At 39.1% G+C, this 23580-nt stretch overlaps 1 protein-coding gene across 1 annotated transcript; it reads right to left on the bottom strand.

Moving 5' to 3' along the window:
- Positions 1-9313: 9313 nt before the first annotated feature.
- On the bottom strand, positions 9314-9964 carry LOC126260754 (uncharacterized). Its single transcript, XM_049958093.1, has one exon. It carries the CDS (start codon positions 9962-9964, stop codon positions 9314-9316), a length of 651 nt encoding a protein of 216 aa, XP_049814050.1.
- Between the last annotated feature and the right edge of the window lie 13616 nt (positions 9965-23580).

Genomic DNA, 23580 nt, shown 5'->3' with positions numbered 1-23580 from the left:
GCCAGTCCTGACAAAACTCTACCATCTGGTGAGCAAGATGTATGAGACAGGCGAAGTACCCTCAGACTTCAAGAAGAATATAATAATTCCAATCCCAAAGAAAGCAGGTGTTGACAGATGTGAAAATTACCGAACTATCAGTTTAATAAGTCACAGCTGCAAAATACCAACGCGAATTCTTTACACACGAATGGAAAAACTGGTAGAAGCTGACCTCGGGAAAGATCAGTTTGGATTCCGTAGAAATATTGGAACACGTGAGGCAATACTGACCCTACGACTTATCTTAGAAGAAAGATTAAGGAATGGCAAACCTACGTTTCTAGCATTTGTAGACTTAGAGAAAGCTTTTGACAATGTTGACTGGAATATTCTCTTTCAAATTCTAAAGGTGGCAGGGGTAAAATACAGGGAGCGAAAGGCTATTTACAATTTGTACAGAAACCAGATGGCAGTTATAAGAGTCGAGGGGCATGAAAGGGAAGCAGTGGTTGGGAAGGGAGTGAGACAGGGTTGTAGCCTCTCCCTGATGTTATTCAATCTGTATATTGAGCAAGCAGTAAAGGAAACAAAAGAAAAATTTGGAGTAGGTATTAAAGTCCAGGGAGAAGAAATAAAAACTTTGAGGTTCGCCGATGACATTGTAATTCTGTCAGAGACAACAAAGGACTTGGAAGAGCAGTTGAACGGAATGGACAGTGTCTTGAAAGGAGGATATAAGATGAGCATCAACAAAAGCAAAACGAGGATAATGGAATGTAGTCGAATTAAGTCGGGTGATGTTGAGGGAATTAGATTAGGAAATGAGACACTTAAAGTAGTAAAGTAGTTTTGCTATTTAGGGAGCAAAATAACTGAAGATGGTCGAAGTAGAGAAGATATAAAATGTAGACTGGCAATGCCAAGGAAAGCGTTTCTGAAGAAGAGAAATTTGTTAACATCGAGTATAGATTTAAGTGTCAGGAAGTCGTTTCTGAAAGTATTTGTATGGAGTGTAGCCATGTATGGAAGTGAAACATGGACAATAAATAGTTTGGACAGGAAGAGAATAGAAGCTTTCGAAATGTGGTGCTACAGAAGAATGCTGAAGATTGGATGGGTAGATCACATAACTAATGAGTAGGTATTGAATAGAATTGGGGAGAAGAGGAGTTTGTGGCACAACTTGATGAGAAGAAGGGACCGGTTGGTAGGACATGTTCTGAGGCATCAAGGGATCACAAATTTAGCATTGGAGGGCAGCGTGGAGGGTAAAAGTCGTAGAGGGAGACCAAGAGGTGAACACACTAAGCAGATTCAGAAGGATGTACGTTGCAGTAGGTACTGGGAGATGAAGAAACTTTCACGGGATAGGGTAGCATGGAGAGCTGCATCAAACCAGTCTCAGGACTGAAGACCACAACAACAACAACAACAACAACAACAACAGTCAGAGCAAAATGCCTCGGATCTTTGGAGGTGGCGGAGTCCCTCCTCTAATTGACAATCCAGGGATTCCTAAGATACGACTCGGCAAACAAATGGTAACGAGATGGGGAACTATTAATATCAATGGGGGCTACTCTGGGAAGAAGGCAGAACTGGCAGAGGTTGCAAGTAAGATGGGGTTGGATGTTTTAACTGTTAGTGACATTCGGGTAAGGGGTGAGAAAGAAGAGGAAGTGGGAGAATACAAGGTCTACCTGTCAGGAGTCAAAGCAGGAATAGCACAATGGGGTGTAGGGCTTTACATCAGGAAAGAAATGGAACCCAGCGTAGTTGCAATAAGGTACGTAAACGAACGACTGATGTGGATAGATTTGACAGCGTCTAGCAAGAAAATTAGGATTGTGTCATTATATTCACATTGTGAAGGGACAGATCAAGATAAGATGGATAGTTTTTATGACGCATTCAGTGATGTAGTTGTTAGAGTAAAGGACAAGAACAGTGTTCTGCTCATGGGTGATTTTAATGCCAGGATTGGAAATCGAACAGAAGGGTATGAAAAGGTTATGGGTAAGTTTGGAGAGGATATGGAGGCCAACAGGATCGGGAAACAACTATTGGATTTCTGTGCCAGTATGGGCTTAGTAATCACAAACTCCTTTTTTAAACATAAGAACATTCACCAGTATACTTGGGAAGGCATGGGAACCAGATCTGTCATTGACTATATACACTCCTGGAAATGGAAAAAAGAACACATTGACACCGGTGTGTCAGACCCACCATACTTGCTCCGGACACTGCGAGAGGGCTGTACAAGCAATGATCACACGCACGGCACAGCGGACACACCAGTAACCGCGGTGTTGGCCGTCGAATGGCGCTAGCTGCGCAGCATTTGTGCACCGCCGCCGTCAGTGTCAGCCAGTTTGCCGTGGCATACGGAGCTCCATCGCAGTCTTTAACACTGGTAGCATGCCGCGACAGCGTGGACGTGAACCGTATGTGCAGTTGACGGACTTTGAGCGAGGGCGTATAGTGGGCATGCGGGAGGCCGGGTGGACGTACCGCCGAATTGCTCAACACGTGGGGCGTGAGGTCTCCACAGTACATCGATGTTGTCGCCAGTGGTCGGCGGAAGGTGCACGTGCCCGTCGACCTGGGACCGGATCGCAGCGACGCACGGATGCACGCCAAGACCGTAGGATCCTACGCAGTGCCGTAGGGGACCGCACCGCCACTTCCCAGCAAATTAGGGACACTGTTGCTCCTGGGGTATCGGCGAGGACCATTAGCAACCGTCTCCATGAAGCTGGGCTACGGTCCCGCACACCGTTAGGCCGTCTTCCGCTCACGCCCCAACATCGTGCAGCCCGCCTCCAGTGGTGTCGCGACAGGCGTGAATGGAGGGACGAATGGAGACGTGTCGTCTTCAGCGATGAGAGTCGCTTCTGCCTTGGCGCCAATGATGGTCGTATGCGTGTTTGGCGCCGTGCAGGTGAGCGCCACAATCAGGACTGCATACGACCGAGGCACACAGGGCCAACACCCGGCATCATGGTGTGGGGAGCCATCTCCTACACGGGCCGGACACCACTGGTGATCGTCGAGGGGACACTGAATAGTGCACGGTACATCCAAACCGTCATCGAACCCATCGTTCTACCATTCCTAGACCGGCAAGGGAACTTGCTGTTCCAACAGGACAATGCACGTCCGCATGTATCCCGTGCCACCCAACGTGCTCTAGAAGGTGTAAGTCAACTACCCTGGCCAGCAAGATCTCCGGATCTGTCCCCCATTGAGCATGTTTGGGACTGGATGATGCGTCGTCTCACGCGGTCTGCACATCCAGCACGAACGCTGGTCCAACTGAGGCGCCAGGTGGAAATGGCATGGCAAGCCGTTCCACAGGACTACATCCAGCATCTCTACGATCGTCTCCATGGGAGAATAGCAGCCTGCATTGCTGCGAAAGGTGGATATACACTGTACTAGTGCCGACATTGTGCATGCTCTGTTGCCTGTGTCTATGTGCCTGTGGTTCTGTCAGTGTGATCATGTGATGTATCTGACCCCAGGAATGTGTCAATAAAGTTTACCCTTCCTGGGACAATGAATTCACGGTGTTCTTATTTCAATTTCCAGGAGTGTAATAACAGATCAGGAATTCAGGAAGGCTGTGAGGGACACAAGTGTATTCAGGGGGTTCTTTGATGATACTGATCACTACTTAATCCGCAGTGAAATTGGTATTGTGAGGCGGAAAGTGCAGGAGGTCAGGTCCATATGTAGGAGGATAAGAGTGGAGAAACTTGAGGATAAGGAAATCAGGCACAAGTACGTAACAGTGATCTCAGAAAGGTACCAGTTAGTTGAATGTATTCAGTTAGAGTCATTGGAAAAGGAATGGACAAGGTACAGGGACACAGTACTAGAAGTGACTAAGGATGAAGCAAACAGCTAGGTGGAATGACACAGTAAAGGCAGCCTGTAAAAGGAAAAAGATGGTGTATCAAAAATGGCTACATACTAGAACTCAGGTAGACAGAGAAAGTTATGTTGAAGAAAGAAACAAAGCCAAACAGATAATTGCAGCATCCAAGAAGAAATCGTGGGAAGACTTTGGAAACAGGTTGGAGACTTTGGGTCAAGCTGCTGGAAAACCATTCTGGAGTGTAATTAGCAGTCTTCGAAAGGGAGGTAAGAAGGAAATGACATGTATTTTGGACAGGTCAGGAAAGCTGCTGGTGAATCCTGTTGATGCCTTGGGCAGATGGAGGGAATATTTTGAAGAGTGTAGGTGACAATACAATCAGTAATGTTTCAGATTTCGATGTACAATGGGATACGAATGATGATGGAAATAGGATCACATTTGAGGAAGTGGAGAAAATGGTCAATAGATTGCAGTGCAATAAAGCGGCTGGGGTGGATGAAATTAAGTCGGAACTCATCAAATACAGTGGAATGTCAGGTCTTAAATGGCTGCACAGGATAATTGAAATGGCGTGGGAGTCAGGACATGTTCCATCAGACTGGACGAAAGCAGTAATCACACCAATCTTTAAACATGGAAACAGGAAAGATTGTAACAACTACAGAGGTATCTCTTTTATCAGCGTTGTGGGTAAAATCTTCTCAGGTATTGTTGAAAGGAAAGTGCGAGTATCAATTGAGGACAAATTGGATGAAAATCAGTGTGGGTTTAGGACTCTTAGAGGTTGTCAGGACCAGATCTTTAGCTTACAGCAAATAATGGAGAAGTGTTACGAGTAAAACAGGGAATTGTATCTATGCTTTATAGATCTAGAAAAGGCATATGACCAGGTTCCTAGGAGGAAGTTGTTGTCTGTTCTACGAGATTATGGAATAGGAGGCAATCTTTTGCAAGCAATTAAAGGTCTTTACATAGATAGTCAGGCACCAGTTAGAGTTGACGGTAAACTGAGTTCATGGTTCAGAGTAGTTTCAGGGGAAAGACTAGGCTGCAACCTGTATCTACTATTGTTCGTATTTTTTATGGATCATATGTTGAAAACAATAGACTGTCTGGGCGAGATTAAGATATGTGAACTCAAAATAAGCATTCTTGCATATGCGGATGACTTAGTTGTGATGGCAGATTCGATTGAAAGTTTGCAAAGTAATATTTCATAGCTAGATCAGAAATGTAAGGACTACATTATGAAGATTAGCATCTCCAAAACGAAAGTAATGTCAGTGGGAAAAAGATATAAACGGATTGAGTGCCAAATAGGAGGAACAAAGCTAGAACAGGTGGATGGTTTCAAGTACTTAGGATGCATATTCTCACAGGATGGCAACATAGTGAAACAACTGGAAGCGAGGTGTAGCAAAGCTAATGCAGTGAGCGCTCAGCTATGATCTACTCTCTTCTGCAAGAAGGAAGTCAATACCAAGACTAAGTTATCCATGCACCGTTCATTCTCTCGAGCAACTTTGTTGTATGGGAGCGAAAGCTGGGTGGATTCAGGTTACCATATCAATGAGGTTGAGGTTACGAATATGAAAGTAGCTAGGATGATTGCAGGTACTAGTAGATGGGAACAATGGCAGGAGGCTGTCCACAATGAGGAAATCAAAGAAAAACTGGGAATGAACTCTATAGATGTAGCAGTCAGGGCGAACAGGCTTAGATGGTGGGGTCATGTTACACGTATGGGAGAAGCAAGGTTACCCAAGAGACTCATGGGTTCAGCAGTAGAGGTTAGGAGGAGTCAGGGTAGACCAAGGAGAAGGTACCTGGATTCGGGTAAGAATGATTTTGAAGTAATAGGCTTAACATCAGAAGAGGCACCAATGTTAGCACTGAATAGGGTATCATGGAGGAATTTTGTAAGGGGTCTACGCTCCAGACTGAACGCTGAAAGGCATAATCAGCGTTAAATGATGATGGTGATGATGATGATGAGCGATTCCACTCAACAAGCTTCAACTCCAGCACAACTCGTGCGACGCGCAGCTGCCAAAACTTTCATTTCAGACACGACTCAGGAACCCACAAAACAATGAAACTGAAGTGTATACTGGTTTCGCCGTGTCTACAGTCAAATATGAAACCATTTCCGCGCAACTCATTCCACGCAACGAGTGGCGCAACCCAATGTCGTCGTGTAAACTAGGCTTGACATAACAGTCGCTACACTTCGCCTCGCTTTTGTTGCCTACTCTGCCAGCAGCGCACCAAGCGGCCAGTAAGTTAAACTGTTGTGTACGGCGCTATCGTGAAAGCGAAAGATTAGTAGTTGTTTACTTTGGCTTCTACAATGGTTTTTACAAATGGGAGCGTAGCGAAGTGCAATAAATTGAAGCAACAAGAAGAAGAAGATACCACATTTTCCTAAGGACCCTGAGAGGTATAAACCATCTGTTATTAACCTGTATCGTCAGGATTCGCTTGCAAATTGCATGTGTACTAATAATTAATGTTTCGTTTCAGGAGTAGAAAATGGCTAGTGAATAGCAGATAAGATCTTATGAAAAAAGACCCTGTTTACCTTTATAATAATGTTACGTTTTGTCCACTACACAGTGAACAAAACCAGTTCATGAATGCAGACAATAATAAACTCGGGTGGAATGCAGTAAATCGCTTTGTTTGACATTCCAAATACGCCAACTCAACTGACAATGAAGAGGAGACTGCTACAAAGGTTCGACAATCCGTCTAAAACAATAAAACACTCCTGTGGCTCAGAAGCAGCCAGTTCAATTGTCCAAATATCAGTGCCAGATTCATCTGAATCGTCAACACAGACCTGCTTTGACGATGAAGTCGTAAAATTAAGTGCAGTTATTCGTGTTTAGAAAAAGCGTGTGGTGTTTCTGAATGTGCAGATCGCTAGACTTTGTGGAAAACTGTTATGGGACAAGGAAAGTGCCCATTATTTTAAGTATAGACAGCAACAGAAAATGCATCAGAAGGATCAAGTGAAGAAGGACAAACAAGTTTTGAAAACTATAGGATCCCAATATTTTAAAAAAAGATGCCCTTGGCTCATTAAACCAGATCTGCAAGATGGAAAGACAAAGCTGTTTCCTCTAAACTTATTATATTACAGCACTCAGGCATACATTTTTTGTCAGAATGCTTTATGTTTCCATCAGTATGTACATTACAGAGGTATGTGGAATGCATACAAATAAAATGTTGGAAAAATGACAATATGTTTCACATCAAATGACAATATGTTCCACCTTTTAAAGCAGAAAGTACAGCATTTCTCAGATACTGATAAACTAGTGAATATGTTATTGGATGAAAAGTTTCTAATGCCAAATTTATCACATGACAGCACTTCTGACAGTGCTATTGGCTTTGATTACTTGCGGTTTATACTCACAGTATATTTCTCCCACTATTTGGCAGTTGCTTGTCCCACTTAGGATAATATAAAGATGAAGGTCGTACTTGTGACAACAGCAACAGTGACTAAAACACAGTTGGCCTATGGAACAACAAATAGGGCGTCGATCCCTTTTGTATGTAGAAGAACATGTCTGTGTTTGTTATGTGTGAATCTATGTGTTTATATTCCGTTGATATCAACGTGGTAAGCTGCAGTTCTATACAACGTCACAAGTGTTTCTTCATGAATGTATTGCAGCTTGCCACTGGATTCATGAGTTTTATCCCTACTTGCGATTATTTTAGAACCACATTTAGAAACATCTATGTCTTTTAATCTTACACAAACTCTTGAAGGCAAAAAAAAATCAACTATTTCGTAAATCGAAAAGGGATCCAAAACAAACACTGTGCTTATGACGCATCTGAAGTTCTCCTTTTCGCCACTTGGAGCGCTAGTGTCGCTTCAGCTGTCAAACGGTAACAACTTTTACAGCGGTGAGTGTCGCGACTGTTACGTTAGACTGTGATTGAGAGTCACGTGACTCGCGTAGGGCACCAAGTTTCTGTTATTACGCACAGTGTGAGGGGGAGCTGACACAGTTTTTCTTATTTATAGCTGAAATGAAACATGGACTTTAATAAAAAAATAATTTGCCTTATTGTTGTTACACATGTAGTGGTGCAGTTAATCTGATTTCTCTTAAATTCCTAACATTAATGTGACGGTTGACCTCTTAACATGTGGCCAAGTGCAATGTACTGACAGTTCTGTTTACGAGCAACAAAATTACAGTTCTTCAGTGAATGTATGCTCAGAGAAGTGTTGTTTTGACCCTACACACTTCACAAATGGATGAAAATCTCAGTTGTGAATTGGAACTATTTCAAAATACTTGCAGAGGTATTTGCATGAGTTGAAATTTAGGATGGCTGTCGGCCTTTGGGTGCAAAACTTGATGAATGATTAAATTTTTAAGACAACATATTATTAATATCTAGCTCACTATACAAATATAATCAACGTTTTGTAATATATTACGCTTCCTATCTTGATATCGTTTCGCTATCTGTACTGGACTGAGAAATGTCAGAAAATATATGTGCTTATTTTGTGTATATACCCGACATTAGAAGATAAACGAATTTCCTTTCTTCCAAAAGCATATAACATTTAACACACGTTCTTGTGGAATTGTTAGAAAATTAATGCTGCATGCGGAATTATTATATTGTCTTCCACTTCTGTAGACGTGGTGACCTACAAGAATTCACAGTGCCACAAAAGAGTATTCACTAAACAACTTTTCTGTCGCTTGTTCAAAAGAACTGTCAATATTTTTCAACTTGACCACGCGTAAAAACGATAACCATAGCTTTATCATCAGTAATTTCAGAAAAACTACTTTAACTGCACTAGTACATGTGTAACAGTAGTACTACAGCTCGCTGAATTGTCAAAATCAGTGCTTGATTTCAGCTATAAATGGGAAAAACTGTAACTGTCCTTCATTTCACACAGCATGTAAAGACAAGAACTCGGCTTTCTGCCCTGAGTCACATGACTTGGATGTTGGTTTCTGATGTTTTAAATTATGTTTGGTAGAAAATCAGAGAGCGAAATGCGGTATATTGGAGTAAAAATAACTTATTGCTCCTTTCTTTATTGCAACCAAAATTACACCATAACTGTAAAAACAAAACAAATAAAACAAAGATACAATTTTATAATGTCACGGAACATGGACGCACACAGAATAAACATAAATATCTGACGCACTCACACCACGAAAATTGAAAATGGAACAAAAAAAACCTAAATACACCAAGCTCACTGCTGTCAACACTCCCACTCTTGTTTACTTAGTCTGTCAACACTCCCACTCTTGTTTACTGAGTTTGTATTGAGATCATTGACAGGGCTTTTCTGTTTGATATGAATTTGTCTCTAGATAAAGGTTCTTTGAATAAGTGTGCCAACTGTTCATCAGAATAAACATAATAGACTTCAGTCTAATTATTTTCAACATGTTCACGTATATAATGGTATTTAATGTCAATGTGTTTGGTGTGTTTGTGATGTTCTGTGTTTTTAATCAGGCAAATAGCATTTTGGTTGTCCACATGGAGTGTTGTTGGTTTGTCTAACTGAAAACCAACTTCACTGAGAAAACCATGCAACCAAACAACTTCAGTAGCAGCATCTGCAGCTGCTAGGTATTCGGCCTCGGTTGTTGATCTACTTACACATTTCTGCCGACGTGAACACCGTGTCAAAGGCCCACCAGCTAATGAGCTCATGTAGCCTGTTGCTGACTGACGAGTGTCACAGTCACCAGTAAAGTGGGCATCTGAGTAGATCACCAGTTCAGTAGAGTCAGGTTTGTACCTTATGGCCAGGTCCCTGGTACCCTGTAGATACTTCATAATCCTTCTAACAGCATGCCAATGATCGAGACCCGGATTATGTAAAAACCTACTTACCATGGTCACAACGAACACGTCTGGCCATGAGACAGTTGCAGAAAACATTAAGCTGCTGACTGCCTGCCGATAAGGTTTGCTTTCCATCTCTTTTACCTCATGATGGTTTCTAGGAGGCTGCCCACTGTGCAACTTGATTCCAACATCAAAAGGAGTGAAGTTCGGTTTTAAATCATCCATGTGGAACTTCTGAAATAAACAATTGATGTAGCTTTGCTGGCCTATATAGATTTCTTTTGTAGAAGGACTGGTTCAATTTACAATCCACAGAAGTATTTTCCATTGCCCCCAGTAAATTCAAACATTAATCCCAGTGCTGTAAAAATATTTTCCAGTATTTTTGTAGACTTAAAAATAAGCAAGCAATCATCCACATAAAGTGCCAGGTAAACATCAGTGTTATCTATTAAAGCATGGAAAACATATTTGTCTGCATTCAGTTGCACAAAGCCAAAAATTGTCAGAAACTGTACAAATTTGTGATTCCAACAATGTGGTGATTGTTTGAGTCCATATAGACTCCTCTTCAGTTTCCAAACATTATATGGGCCTTCTACAACAAAACGTTTTGGTTGCTCCATGTAAACGTCTTCTTTCAAATCCCCTTTTTCAGGATGCAGTCTTGACATCAAATTGCCTAATTTCCATATCTTGTGAAGCTGTTATGGCTAATAAAACTCTGATTGAATCAAATCAGACCACAGGAGAGAATGTCTCTTCATAATCAATGCCCTCTCGTTGTGAATAACCTTTTGCAAATAATTTAGCTTTAAAGCGGTCAGTTCTTTCTTCAGAATTCTGCTTCACATAATAGACCCACTTACATCCAACTGCCTTGCGGTTGTGTGTTAATGGTACTAGAACCCAAGTTTTGTTCTTCTTCAAGGATGTCATTTCCTCTCCTATTGCTTGTTTCCACTCTTTCGAGATTCTTCTTGAACATCTTCTGCAGCATCGTCTCCCAGGTAAAATTTAGTATATCTTTGTTGTATGTTTAAGCTATGGGTTTGTTCTACATTGAAAGAGACGTTGCAGGAGACTGTAACTTTCTTTGACTCAGGATTGTAGAGACGATAATTGGTACTATACACATCATAACCAACAATAATGAATTTCTTTGATTTACTATTCCATTTTGATCTAAATTTATCAGGAACATATATGTATCCTGCTGATCTAAACTTCTTCAAGTGTCTTAAAGAAGGAGGTTTTCCAAACCATTTTTCATATGACGTAACACTGTTGTTTGCTTTACATGGCCAGTGATTTAAGATATATGCAACACAGTTTACTTCCTCTACCCACAATTTGTGGGAGAAGTCAGTACTTAATAACATAGTTCTCGAGCTAGTTCACTCAGATAGGTGTAGGCCGATGCAAACTACATCAGTTGGAGGATCCAAATACTTGATAATTAAATGGACACCCTAGCTGCAACCAAGTGTTGATATACTTCATTGGGGACATGTTGAAAGTGTGTGCCCCGACCGGGACTCGAACCCGGGATCTCCTGCTTTCATGGAAGATGCTCTATCCATCGGGTTCGAGTCCTGGTCATGGCATACATTTCCAAAATGTCCCCAATGAAGTATATCAACGCCTGGTTGCAGCTAGGGTGTCCATTTAATTATAATTTTATTCTAGCATAGCTGCATGATCATCTATGGTAACTGTTCTTTCGAGAACAGATACTGCCGTCGTATATAGATCCAAATACCTCCTTACTCTAATTGATGACTATTCCAAGAAAGTATTTGTATATTTCCTCAGAAATAAAAATCAAGTACCACAACTGATATGAGACTTCAAAAATCTAGTACAAAGGCAAACCGGGAAAAGGATCTGCACTCTACGCACCAATAATGGCACTGAATATGTGAATGATAATCTGATAACATTTTTCAGAAAGGAAGGAATCCGACATCAGACTACAGCGCCATATACACCAGAAGAAAACGGAGTGGCTGAGCGTTACAACCGTGCAATAGTAGAAAAAGCAAGATGCCTGCTCTATGAAGCAAATTTGCCAAATAAATTCTGGGCAGAAGCAGTCTTCACTGCAGTTTAATTAACAGGTCCCCGACTAATGCACTAAAGACCAAAACCCCAGAGGAAGCTTGGACAAACAAGAAGCCGAATCTTAAGCATCTTAGAATATTTGGAAGTAAGGCATATGCTCACATTACAAGAGCCAACAGACGAAGTTGGGACAAGAAAAGTGTAGAGTGTATTTTGTTAGGACACTGCGAAGATTCAGAAGTGTACAGACTTTTTGAACATAACTGTCAGAGAATCATAAAAACGAGAAATGTGATTTTTGATGAAGATACTTCGAAACAGTGTAAAGAAGGAACTGAGTCAAAGGAACCAAGTGTAATCCATACTTGCATTACACTTGCTGGAAGTGGAACAAATTCTCAACAGATTTAATATGAAAGAGTGTAACGCAATGTGTACACCACTGGACAGTAATCAGATGCTTACTCATGATATGTGTCCGAAAAGAGAACAAGAGCAAGAAGCTGTGAAGAACATACCCCATCATGAAGGAATAGGTAGTTTAATGTATGTTCAATTAGGAACAAGGCTGGACCTAGCCTTTCCGATAGGAATTGTTAGCCGTTTTTGTAATAATTCAGGCATACTGTTCTGGCAAGCAGTCAAACGAATCTTCAGCTATCTAAAAGGTACTAAGGAGATGAAACTTTTGTTTTCTAAATCAGAGGACTGCCACATAGTAGGTTAGTGTGATGCAGATTGGGCCGGAGATTCTGAAGACAGAAAGTCAACAACTGGATACCTCTTTATATCTCAAGGAGCAATGATATCTTGGCAGTGTACGAAACAGCCAACAGTGACCTTATCTACAAATGAGGCAGAATATCTGGCTCTGGCCTCAGCATGTCAGGAGGCTCTATGGCTTCAAAGCTATGCAACGAAATATCACCAAACGCCAAAAAGGACGCTGTCATACTATTATGTGACAACAAGGTAGCAACTGACCTGTCTAAGACTAGTGGCTTTAAGAGTCATACCAAACATATAGATACAAGACACCACTTCATAAGGGAAAAAATAGAATCAGCACAAATTACTGTGGAGGACATACCTTCAGACCAAATATTGGCAGATATGATGACAGTATCTCTGACAAAGGCACGCCATCATCTACTGCTGCAAGATTTTGGACTGAGAAAGTTGTTTTTGGTTGTGTGTATCTATCTTTTATGCAGGCATAGTTATAGTGCGGTGTGGAATTTAAGAATCTATGCCTCCCTGGTGTGTGAATACCTTTCGGGTTCAGAATGAGATTTTCACTCTGCAGCAGAGTGTGCACTGATATGAAACTTCCTGGCAGATTAAAACTGTGTGCCGGACCGAGACTCGAACTCAGGACATTTGCCTTCCACGGGCAAAGGTCCCAAGTTCGAGACTCGGTCCGGCACATAGTTTCAATCTACCAGGAAGTTTCATCTTTTGGGCTGCTATGGGCAACTACAGACACTATGAATTTTTTAATTCTGTGTATTGAACTCATTATGTGTGTGATTCATGTAGCTTGCCTAATGTATTAATAAATTGTTCCAAACAGAAACCGCCCTTAAATTACTCTTCTAACAGTTACAAGGATTTCAACTGAACTTTTGTGATTTGTCCTCATTAACTGCTGTGAAGGCTGTTGAGTTTTCATCACATTGTAAAAGTTTTTGTTCTTCTTTCAATAACCTTAAAGGCAAATTATCGAACGTTTGTGGATCATCAGCACACGAGTCCCAAGCAGTGGAAAAAAGTGCAAACTTTGCTGGCAGACTTCCCAAAATTTTAGCCATTTTGTCAGCTTCTGTAACAGGTTCCCCAATATCAGCTAATGCTTGTGCCAATGATTCAACTTGACTGATGCGTTGTGCGATTGTGTCTGTTGGCGACTTTCTGTGATCAAAAAATTTCTTCTTCAAGACCATTTTAATAACTGCAGATCGCTGTTCATGAATAGTCTTTAGTCTGGCCCACATTTCTGCTGCATTTGTGCACGTCATAACAGATTGCAATTGGTGAAATTCCATCGCAGAAGATAGAATGAGCACCGCCTTCACATTTAAGTCGTCCCAAGTGGTTTGACTCTCACCAGCTTCATTTGGCCTCGGTTTCCCCTCGACGATATCGAACACTTTTTTAGCACGAAAAATAAATTACAATTAATTTTTCCACAGTTGGTAATTTTTCCTGTCAAATTTCTGCATACTGCACGTTTTCAATTTATCCATCTTTGTGTAGGCTGAATGTAAGCCAAACTTATAATACTGAGTTCAAAAAGAAAACGATAGTTTTCCGCAATAGACCAGCGAAATACGACGGTTCCAGAACGTGAGCGTCACGAATAAAACTCCGATAAAAAGCAATGAATTCACAAAACAGAAACAAATACCGTATGTATGCGTTTGCCTGGGCCAATAACCTGATGTCTTTAATTATGTTTGGGAGAAAATCACAGATCGAAATACAGTATATTGGAATAAAAATAACTTGTTGTTCCTTTCCTTATTGCAACCAAAAGTTACATTGTAACCCTAACCTTAACATAAAAAAAGATATTATTTGATAATGTGCGCCGTCTATGTTATATATGGTCTGTGCTTGAAACCAACATCAAAGTCATGTGGCTCGGGGCAGAGAGCTGAGTTCGTGTCATTACACCCCGTGTGAAGTGGAGCTGACAGTTACAGTTTCTCTCATTTCTAGCTGAAATCAATCACTGTTTTTGACAGTTCAACGAACAGTAGTACAACTCTTACACGTGTAGTAGTGTAGTTAATCTAATGTCTCCTAAATTTCTGATAATAAAGCAGTGGTTATATCGGTTATACATGCGGTCAAGTTGAAACGTATTGACAGTTCTTTTTAACAAGCGACACATTCACTGTTCTTTAGTGAGTATTTTTTTTTTTTTTTGCACTGTGAATTCTCGTAGTTCGTTGCTTCCACATGTGTGGAAGACAAAATAAGAATTTCACACGCAGCTTTAGTTTAGAAACGATTACACAAGAATATGTGTGAAACGTTTTAGTATGCTTTGTAAGAAAGGAACTTCGTTTATATGCATAATGTCAGGTATATCCACAAAATAAGCGCATATATTTTCTGACTTTTCTTTAATCGAGCACGGATACCTGTTAGCGCCGGCCGGAGTGGCCTGCGGTTCTAAGCGCTACAGTTTGGAACCGCGAGATGGTCGCAGGTTCGAATCCTGCCTCGGGCATGGATGTGTGTGATGTCCTTAGGTTAGTTAGGTTTAATTAGTTCTAAGTTCTAGGCGACTTATGACCTCAGAAGTTAAGTCGCATAGTGCTCAGAGCCATACCTGTTAGCAGAGTAATTTACAGGCAGTTTCTGATTGGAACAATTTATTAATACATTAAACAAGCTACATGAATTACACACATAAAGAGCTCAATACACGGAATAAAACAAATCATAGCGTCCATAGTTCACATGGCAACACAAAAGATATTCACACACTAGGGAGGCATGGAGTCTAAAATCCTACACCCCACTAGAATTATGCCTGCAAGAAAGATACACACAACAAAAAACTACTTTCTCAGTCCAAAATCTTGCAGTAGTACATGAGGCGCGCCTTCATCAGAGATTTTGCCACCATATCTGTCAGCATTTGGTTTGAAGGTATGTGCTAAACAGTAATTTGAGCTGATTCTATTTTTTCCGTTATGAAGTGGTGTCTTGTATCTATATGTTTGGTTTGACTCTTATAGCCGTTAGTCTTAGACAGGTAAATTGCTACCTTGTTGTCACATAATTGTTTAATAGGGTCTTTTTTGGGGTTTGGTGATATTTCATTGCATAGTCTTTGAAGCCATAGAGATTCCTGACATGCTGAGGTCAGAGCCAAATATTCTGCCTCAGTTGTAGATAAGGCCACTGTAGGCTGTTCTTACACTGCCAAGATATCATTGCTCCTTGAGATTTAAAGAGATATCCCGTTGTTGACTTTCTGTCTTCAGAATCTCTGGCGCAATCTGCATCACAGTAATCTACTGTTTGGCAGTCCTCTGATTTAGAAAATAAAAGTTTCATCTCCTTAGTACCTTTCAGATAGCTGAAGATTCTTTTGACTGCTTGCCAGTACAGTATGCCTGGATTATTACAAGAATGGATAACAATTTCTATCGGAAAGGCTATTTCCGCCCTTGTTCCTAATTGAACATACATTAAACTACCTATTGCTTCACGATAGGGTATGTTCTTCATAGCTTCTTGCTCTTTTTCTGTTTTCGGAGACATATCACGAGTAAGCATCTGATTACTATCCAGAGGTGTACATATTGGGTTACACTCTTTCATATTAAACCTGTTGAGAATTTGTTCTACTTAGTGTGTCTGATTCATCCACAAATAACCTTGTTCGCAGTTCTTAATAATTCAAATGCCTAAACAGTGTGTAACTTCACCAAGATCTTTCAGCTTAAATTTTTCTCTGAGTTTGTTTTTAAAAGCATCTCTGTCTTGTGAATTGTTACCAAAAATAAGCATATCATCCACATAAACAGCAACTATTAAAATGTCTGAACCTTGATTTTTATAATAGACACAAGGATCAACTGCTGACCTTTTGAAGTTGAGATTCCAGCAGTGACTACCTTGCTTCAATCCATATACTGCCTCTTTCAGCCTTTTACACAAGTATCTTTCACTGTCTTTGTAACTGCATCTACTTCAGGAACTTTCACATAAATCTTTTCATGTAAGTCACCTTGTAAGAAATCTGCGACATCTAAATGATCAATGTCAAGATCATATTTATCAGCCATAGCAAATAAACACCTTAATGAGTTATATCTTATGACTGGTGCATATGTTTCATCATAATCCAGGCCTTGATTCTGAGCACAACTTTTCTCACTAGCCATACTTTATAGTGTACAATGAGACCTTTCATATCTTTCTTTCTTTTAAATACCCATTTTGCTTTTAATGGGTTTTCATCTGAAGGTAAATCCGCAGACTCCCACGTGTGGTTCTCTTTGTGAGATTGTAACTCATCTTGTATTGCCTTCAGCCAATATTCAGCTTTGTCTGACATCATCGCTTCTTCTAATGAGAAACGATCGGAGTCAGTTGATTGTTTAGACTGATAAGTTGCAAAGTCATGCAGTTTCTTTGACTTTGGAATTCTCGATGACCTCCGTATTTGCTGCGGTTGCTCATTATCATTAACTGGATCGTCTGGACTTGTTTAGTCATAGCTGCTAGTATTAATTGAATTACTACTTGATGTTACACTCTCAGGCTCAGGTTCAATTTCTTGTAATTCAGTTGTAGTTATTTCTTCTTGCTTCTTCTCTGTCAGTGGGAGAAACAGTCGACTTGGTTCCTTTGACTCAGTTCCCTCTTTACACTTTTTCGAAGTATCTTCATCAAAAGTCACATTTCTCGTTTTTTATGATTCTCTGACAGTTAGGTTCAAAAAGTCTGTACGCTTTTGAATCTTTGCAGTGTCCTAACAAAATACACTCTACACTTTTCTTGTCCCAACTTCGTCTGTTGGCTCTTGTAATGTGAGCATATGCCTTACTTCCAAATATTCTAAGATGCTTAAGATTCGGCTTCTTGTTTGTCCAAGCTTCCTCTGGGGTTTTGGTCTTTAATGCATTAGTCGGGGACCTGGTAATTAAATAAACTGCGGTGGAGACTGCTTCTGCCCAGAATTTATTTGGCAAATTTGCTTCATAGAGCAGGCATCTTGCTTTTTCTACTATTGTACGGTTGTAACGCTCAGCCACTCCGTTTTCTTCTGGTGTATATGGCGCTGTAGTCTGATGTCGGATTCCTTCCTTTCTGAAAAATGTTATCAGATTATCATTCACATATTCAGTGCCATTATTGGTGCGTAGAGTGCAGATCCTTTTCCCGGTTTGCCTTTGTACTAGATTTTTGAAGTCTCATATCAGTTGTGGTACTTGATTTTTATTTCTGAGGAAATATACAAATACTTTCTTGGGATAGTCATCAATTAGAGTAAGGAGGTATTTGGATCTATATACGACGGCAGTATCTGTTCCCGAAAGAACAGTTACCGTAGATGACCATGCAGCTTTGCTAGAATGAAATGATAATTAAATGGACACCCTAGCTGCAACCAGGCGTTGATATACTTCATTGGGGACATGTTGAAAATGTGTGCCCCGATCAGGACCCGAACCCGATGGCGCGAAATGAAAGGCAAAATCTTATCTCCTCACTGAAAGACAGGCTGCAAGATCTTCGGAGTGCCAAACTTATCTTTGTTTTTTCTGTTCCAACACGGTATGATCTACCTGTATGGTCAGCCATCAATCAAGAGGTGAAGAAGGCTAACCAGGAAATGTTTAGGATGTATAAACGCTTTAGGAATGTCACTTCCTTTGACCTCAGCAACGTTGGTAGGAGGTTTCATACATTTCATGGTTTTCACCTAAATAGGTTAGGTAAAAGCTTTGTCTCAGATGTTATTGTAGACATAGTAGAAAAATTTTGTCTGAATCAAGCTTAGTACCATAATGCAATAGCCTTAGAATACAATGTTAACCACCCTGTACACTCGAATAATACTTTCTTAGTCTAACCAAGCACATTGATTTAGCAGTGAATAGTAATATCAGTGCTGATTCTAATTCGTCACAAAATAACCACGGTCTCAGAATTTGCTGCCTCAACGTGCAAGGGCTGAGTAGTAAATCCCTAATATTGAATGAATTTGCCTTAGAAAATCAGTTTGATGTGATTTGCGTTAATGAGCATTGGTGTAAATATGATGAAATTTGCTTTATTCAATTTGATGACTCTAAACTTATTAGTAACTTCTGCAGGGATAAGTGTATAGACGGTGGTACTGCAGTCTACGTTAAAAACTCTTTTTGGGCGCTGATGACCTCGATGTTGAGCGCCCATAAACCCCAACACACACATAAAAACTCTTTGCTGGGTTACAGTAGCAAACTAGATGTGAGTTCTCTGTGTAAGGAATTTGATTTTGAGGTAACAGGAATATGTATAAAGGACATAAAGTTAGTAGTTTTATCTCTGTACAGATCCCCAGATAGTGATCCCTCTTTGTTTGTTGAGAAATTGGAGGAATTATTACAGTTTTTTAATGGTAACAAGTAGAAAAACTGTGAGATACTAATTGGGGGAACCTAAATGCTGACTTTGATGTCACTGAAGATAAACCCAGTGTACGAGAATTTAAAAATTTACTTAGGCAATTTAACTTTGCCTACCACAATACCAAACCAACCAGAGGCTTGGCCTGTGTTGATAACATCCTAACAAACTACTTAAGATCAACTTTTTCATGTGTTGTAGTCAACGTTCCCTTTTCTGATCATGATGGTGTATTTCCCACTTTTGAAAATTCTTTTGTAACTCACAATACATCTCATAAGTCCAAATTAGTTGTAACAAGATCTGTAGATGACACAAAATTGTTTAATTTTAGATCCCAGCTTAGTTCCTTCAATTGGTTTGATATGTTTGCTAAAATAGAACATTTGTCAGCTGATGGTGTTCTTCAGAAACTTTTTTCAATATTCAATACTTGGTTTGAAATGACTATTCCACAAAGAAAATGTAAAATTTAAGTGACCACCAGTGACTCTAAAATCAAAAAGAGAAATAAAGAGTGGTTACTCTCGAATTAGCCAATTTAAAGAATAAAGTTGTATTGTTTTTCGATCTAAATAAAAAGATTAATACTCAGCAATCCAAATTTTTCTTTACAGAAGCTAAGAAAAAATATAGGGCAGCTATTATTGAAGCAAAAAAACAACATAATACTGTAAGTATCGAGGCATCAAAAAATAAATGTAAAAAAGCTTGGAATATAATAAACTCAGTCGCCAAAAATAACAAACCAAAATAGGTAGCTGTCTCAGCAAATGATTTTAGCACTTTATGTATACAGTCAGTTAGGGATATTCAGAAAAATATCATTAAACCCGTGGAAACTGCTGCTCAAATGATGGAAAACTGTAATTTGGGGTTTAGGCACAACAGACATAATTTTACGTTCTCTGAAGTGATGCAGCAGGAGGTTTAAGTCTTCGAGCAGTGCTGATATATACGGCATATCCTGTAAGATATTGAAAAATGTTATTGAATGCATTGTCGGCCCTTTAACTTGTGTTATAAATAAGTGTCTGACACAGGGAATTTTCCCCAATGTACTGAAGCTATGTAGAGTTGTTCCTTTGTATAAGAATGGAGATGGAAAATGTCCATCTAGTTACCGCCCCATATCCCTCACTCCTGTTTTTTCTAAAGTATTAGAAACTGTTATGTATAACCAAATGTGTAACTTTTTAGATAATATTTCTATTATTTCCAATGAGCAATTTGGTTTTAGGAAAAGGTTCTCCAGGTATTCGAAGATAAGGAGTTTGCTCTGGTCACTTTTTGTGATCTGAGTAAAGCATTTGATTGTGTGAACCACAAGTTACTTCTGCATAAATTAGAGATTTTAGGTTTTCAAAACAGTGGCTTGGGTATTCTTAGCTCTTTTTTGGAGCTCCGTAAACAGATTGTTTGTATTAACGGAGATAGATCCAATGTAGCCAATGTCGTGTGTGGTGTGCCTCAGGGCTCGGTGCTTGGCCCACTGCTTTTTCTTATTATGATTAATTATTCACCATCTAATGTAAGTTCCCATTCAATCTCATATGCTGACGATACAACCTTTATCAACAATGACCCTGACATTGAATTGTTAAAAAATGTAACAGAAAATACCATCAGTGAAGCATCAAAATGGTTGAGAGCAAACGGTTTTTTATTAAATGAAAATAAAACACAGTTCATGTTTTTCAGCGTAAGAGATACCTTATTTCTGAATGTTTCAAATAATGTTAAATTTCTTGGTATATATTTAGATAGTAAACTTAATTGGAATTACCATATGAACTATATATCTGCTAGGCTTTCTAGAGTAATCTATTTGTTGAGAAGGTTAAAAGGTTGTGTATCAGATCAGCATATTAGATAAGCATATTTTGCCTTCTTTCAGAGCATTATTTCTCATGGTTTATTATTATGGGGAAACTATAGCCAAATACATGATATTCTTCTACTGCAAAAAAAGTTGTAAGTATTATCACTGATGCTGGTAGACTAGATACCTGCAAGCCATTGTTTGTGAAACTTAAATTTATGACTGTCGTTAATCTCTCTCTCTCTCTCTCTCTCTCTCTCTCTCTATATATATATATATATATATATATATATATATATATATATATATATATATGCTGTTGTTCTACATACCATGAACAATTTACCAAACCAGCAATTAAGAGAAAATATACATTCGTATAAGACAAGAAACAGGAAACACATTGATGTACCTTTTCACATTTAACTAAGTCTTTAAAAAGCTATCATGTAATATGTTCCAAATGTTGCAACAAATTTTCTCTTTGTAAATTCGATTGTCCTATTGAAAAGATCAAGTATTCCCTTGATGAATTTCTTGATTGCAGTCAAAAACAAATAATATTATAAACTTTGGCTGCTCCTGATATACTATATTAATTATTTCATTAGCAGTTCTAGTTACTTATTTGTTAGTAGCTAGTAATAATATTATTTATTTCATTAGCAGTTCTAGTTATTTATTTGTTAGTAGCTAGTAATAATATTAATTATTTCATTAGCAGTTCTAGTTACCTATTTGTTAGTAGTTAGTAATAATATTAATTATTTCATTAGCAGGTCTAGTTACCTATTTGTTAGTAGCTAGTAATAAGCATTAATCTGTTTTTCTCCGCACAGTTGCAAAGGGCTGTTATTATAATCTGATGTAATATTTCTTTGTATATAATATGTTTTCCTGTCTTGGTATTCTGTATTCTGACTTTTTCCTGTATTTTGTACTGGTACATTCTGATTGTTTTGGTTGTACTACCTCACTTTATATATTGCATCTCCTGTCTATTGACTATTTATAAAACTATTGTAATATTGTACTTATAACTCATGCATATAATTTTGTTTCTGTTTTGTAATTTGACATTGTTTATTGCTTCTGTAAGCTTAATGACAATAAAATCTTAGTGTTATTATTGTTATTATGAGGGAACAGTGGGGCAATACATTATTTAATAAGTTATTTGTAAAAAAGGTATTGTATGCCAGGAGTCAATTTAATGATTGTCTCTAACTATGTCTGTAAATATATGTGTATACGAATTAGCTTATTTTAAGTTGATCTAAACTTGTAAATACTTTGACATGTCCTATATCCTTGTAAAAAGAGATTTATGGATGAATAATGCTAATACTACTACTACTACTAGCACAACATTTGATCTGTAAAAAATGTCATAAATTGTGCTGTATATATGCTTAATGACATACTCTGCTTCGTGCTCTGAGTTACATGACTCAGATATTGGTTTCAGTAAAATGAGGTCATGTGCAGCCTGTGTTATCTATGGTCTACACCACTTAACACTCATCTACAGGCATGTATGTATCTGGTCATGTACAAATCTAGAACAGTAATTTGCTGTAATGTGTTACCTGACTTACTTTGAAATGTCTGAAATTCTACAACACGAATGTGACCTTCTTCTGCTGCAGAGGGACCGGGTTCTAAACCTCTGAGTCTCTTCAGACATTGGGAGAGCAGAGGCTTGGCGAAATATTTTATACCCCTCAAGCTGTGAAAAGTAATCTGGCTATTGTTAGAGGCAACAATGAAATCGACATTGTCAAATGTATACTGACAGCATGTTGCACTTGGGATGGACACTTCTGTGTTGAATTTTTTTATACTAGCGTTTTAACAATTGCAAATAAATCCTAATTCAATAAACTGAAAATAGTTCCACTATGTAAATACAAGCTCCCTGAAGCTATTTTGTCTAATCACTTAAGAGAACTGAACAGGAAATTCTGTGAAAGTACAGTTAGCTGGAAACTGAAAAGTGAGCTGTACTTATGGTCAGGGAAGTTGCCTTTCCTAGAAGAGTACTAGAGCTGCCATACAGGCGATTAAGAATCTATTTCCTCTCTAGTGTTGTAGAACAGTGCCCAAGGACTCACATAGATTCTGTCCACATGGGTTTCTTGCGTTGGTATTCAAAACTGCATCCTTATAGTGCTAATGCACTTTGTGGAAAATAAACGGCTCCATGCATGTCTTCGCAATGTGTTGTCAGTTATCCATAAAGCATTCTGTGGAGGTTTGGTGTTGCTCTGTGAAAGACCCTGTAGCAACTTCTTGTGACATAGTGGAGTAGATGGAGTGAGGAATCATCTGCTCATTCTTCGTTTTGTAGACCTTTGAAGGAGAGAAGTGCATGACCACAAGCTAGCAACGTATCTTCCCTCATGATCCTGCCTTTCACCCCACTTTTCCACACTGTTACACGACCAGAAGACATTTTCTCCCTTAATACGGTTATACTGCACTTAAATGTGATACATATATTTAATATGCGTTCTTAACCCACTTCATTTAAAAATAAACATCAATTTAATACTATTAAAACACTAGTTTTAATAATCTTAACTTTTTGACTCCCCTGTGATGTGGAAACTGTTGGACCTATAGAAGAAATTAATAGGACTTTTTTTATGAAATATAATGTAGTATCGTTCTGTGCTGGGAAGCATTTTTACTAGAAGAATCAAGAAGTATATATGCTATAAAAACTACCTAAATACAATGGCAGCTCACATATTATGTATGAGTCAGTGGAGGATCTCGTCACAGAAGGCGAATACTTAATAAAACAACAAGA

Source organism: Schistocerca nitens, chromosome 5 (assembly GCF_023898315.1).
Source record: "Schistocerca nitens isolate TAMUIC-IGC-003100 chromosome 5, iqSchNite1.1, whole genome shotgun sequence".
NCBI lineage: Eukaryota > Metazoa > Arthropoda > Insecta > Orthoptera > Acrididae > Schistocerca > Schistocerca nitens.
This window is presented reverse-complemented; position numbering and strand designations above follow the sequence as displayed.